General features: G+C 42.0%; 1 protein-coding gene across 1 annotated transcript; it reads left to right on the top strand.

Annotated features, from left to right (window-relative positions):
* The first annotated feature begins 211 nt into the window (after positions 1 to 211).
* Positions 212 to 1,006, top strand: LOC138150900 (biogenesis of lysosome-related organelles complex 1 subunit 2-like). The gene has a single exon (XM_069074672.1). It carries the CDS (start codon positions 331 to 333, stop codon positions 628 to 630), a length of 300 nt encoding a protein of 99 aa, XP_068930773.1. The 5' UTR covers positions 212 to 330; the 3' UTR covers positions 631 to 1,006.
* The last annotated feature ends 963 nt before the right edge of the window (positions 1,007 to 1,969 follow it).

Raw genomic sequence — 1,969 nt, 5'->3', positions numbered from 1 at the left:
TGATGGAAGGGAGGGCAGGCTGAGGGGGAGGGAAGTTAGAAGCATGAACTTTTGAAAAGGGATGGGATCAAAGCAGAGAATAGAACAAGTAGGGAAAAAAATAAAACAAAACACACACTCACACAAAGAATCAGACAAACTTCTAGACCTCTATAACCAAATTACTTCTCTCAAATTGATAGGGACGGCTTCCTTGTCCCCTTTCCCTTCCCTCTCACCCTCCGCCTCCCCATCCTTTCTCCCTTCCCCGACCTAGACGATGCAGTGGTGGAGACGGCCGAGGAGGCCACGGAGCCCGCCAAGGCGGACATCACGGAGCTGTGCCAGGACATGTTCTCCAAAATGGCCACGTACCTGACAGGCGAGCTGACAGCCACCAGTGAAGATTACAAACTTCTAGAAAATATGAACAAACTGACTAGCTTGAAGTATCTAGAAATGAAAGATATTGCAGTAAACATAAGTAGAAACCTAAAGGACTTAAACCAGAAATATGCCGCCCTTCAGCCTTATCTGGATCAGATCACTTTAAATGAGGAGCAGGTAGCCGCTCTCCAGCAGGCAGCTTACAAGCTGGATGCATATTCAAAGAGACTGGAAGCAAAGTACAAGAAGCTAGAAAGGCGATGAAAGGATTCTTTAGCACAAAGACTGAAACTACAAGAATGTTTTATAAGAAATATGTGGATGGGACTTTATCGATAGGCTTCAGTTCCCAAAAGGGAGTGGTGCTGCTGACCCAAGGAGAATCCCAGCCCCGCCTCTGGCTGGATGTGTAGCTCTGGCCACCCCCATGTTTTCCTCAACCTGTCCCCCTGGAACCTCATCTTAGCATGTGCTTCCTTGTGTGCCCTGGACCAAGGCTCAGAAATCAGGATCAACCCTGTCTGGAGCAGACACAGATGAGAGGCTCTAGGCTCCCTCTCTCCTCCCTTGCCCCACCCCCCTCATAACCTGTTCTTCAGCTTAAATAATAAATGCCAACATATGACCCTCAAAAAAAAAAAACAAATCGATAGGGACTTGCTGGCACCTAGTTTATACTTCCTAATGATTGATTAATTTTATAGAGATGTCCAAGACTTTTGTAATTACACTCATTGTAGTGAGCATATAGAACTTTGTTGTACCTTAAGAAATAACAAATTTGAGGAACTCAGAGTAATATTAGAAGGTTTAAGCCCCTTGACTTCTCTGGGCCTTAGTTTGCTCATCTGAAAAATGAGAAGGTTAGATGAGAATACCTTTTAGGTCCCTTCCAGTGTCGCATATATTACTCTAATGTTGTTACAGACTGATAGAGTGAACTATAAAGACCAAGATGGCATTGCTTACAATGATTGTGATAATACAAATATAAGAACCACTACAAGAAAGTCTGATTCTGAGTAAATTGTAAGTTGACCCCCAAACAACAGATGATGAAATATACCTCCTTCCTTTTGGTAGAAAGGTGGGGGACTACCAATATAATGCATTTAGTGCATGATTCTGGTGGATTATACTTCTGGATGTGATTACTAACCCTGCCTTTGTATAGACTGTTCTGGGTTGCTGGTATGCGCTCTCTCCTCTACCTCTTAAAAATCCCTTGTTTTCTTCAAATCTCAACTCAAGGACCATCTTTCTCTCACTCCAGCTGTTAGTGCTCCACTGCCCAAAAAATTACCTTGTATTAATCCTACATACATTTTCTATGTCACTACATATGTACATACCATCTTGTCCCAATAGAATGTAAAGTCCTAGGGTGTATAAACTATTACGTTTTTGTCTTTGTATCACCAGTATCTAGCACAATTTCTCATCCCTGGTAGGTACCTTATTGATTGACTGTTAGATTGGTTTTGCTTAATTGTATTTTTTGTTTGTGTTTTGGGTTTCATTTGGTTTTGGTTTTTGTTACAAGGAAGGATTAATTGAAGGAGAAATCTGGTAATGCCCATCATGTAAATATACAAAGCATCAA

The sequence above is a fragment of the Petaurus breviceps genome, unplaced genomic scaffold (assembly GCF_028583685.1).
Source record: "Petaurus breviceps papuanus isolate PSGF00001 unplaced genomic scaffold, PetGlider_PUasm1.0 100, whole genome shotgun sequence".
Classification (NCBI taxonomy): domain Eukaryota; kingdom Metazoa; phylum Chordata; class Mammalia; order Diprotodontia; family Petauridae; genus Petaurus; species Petaurus breviceps.
Note: the sequence above shows the minus strand (reverse complement) of the source record. Positions and strands in the feature narration are given on the sequence as shown.

What these genes read in the sequence shown, in the direction of transcription:
- LOC138150900 (XM_069074672.1), top strand. Translation starts at nt 331, where the DNA reads ATGTTCTCCAAAATGGCCACGTACCTGACAGGCGAGCTGACAGCCACC.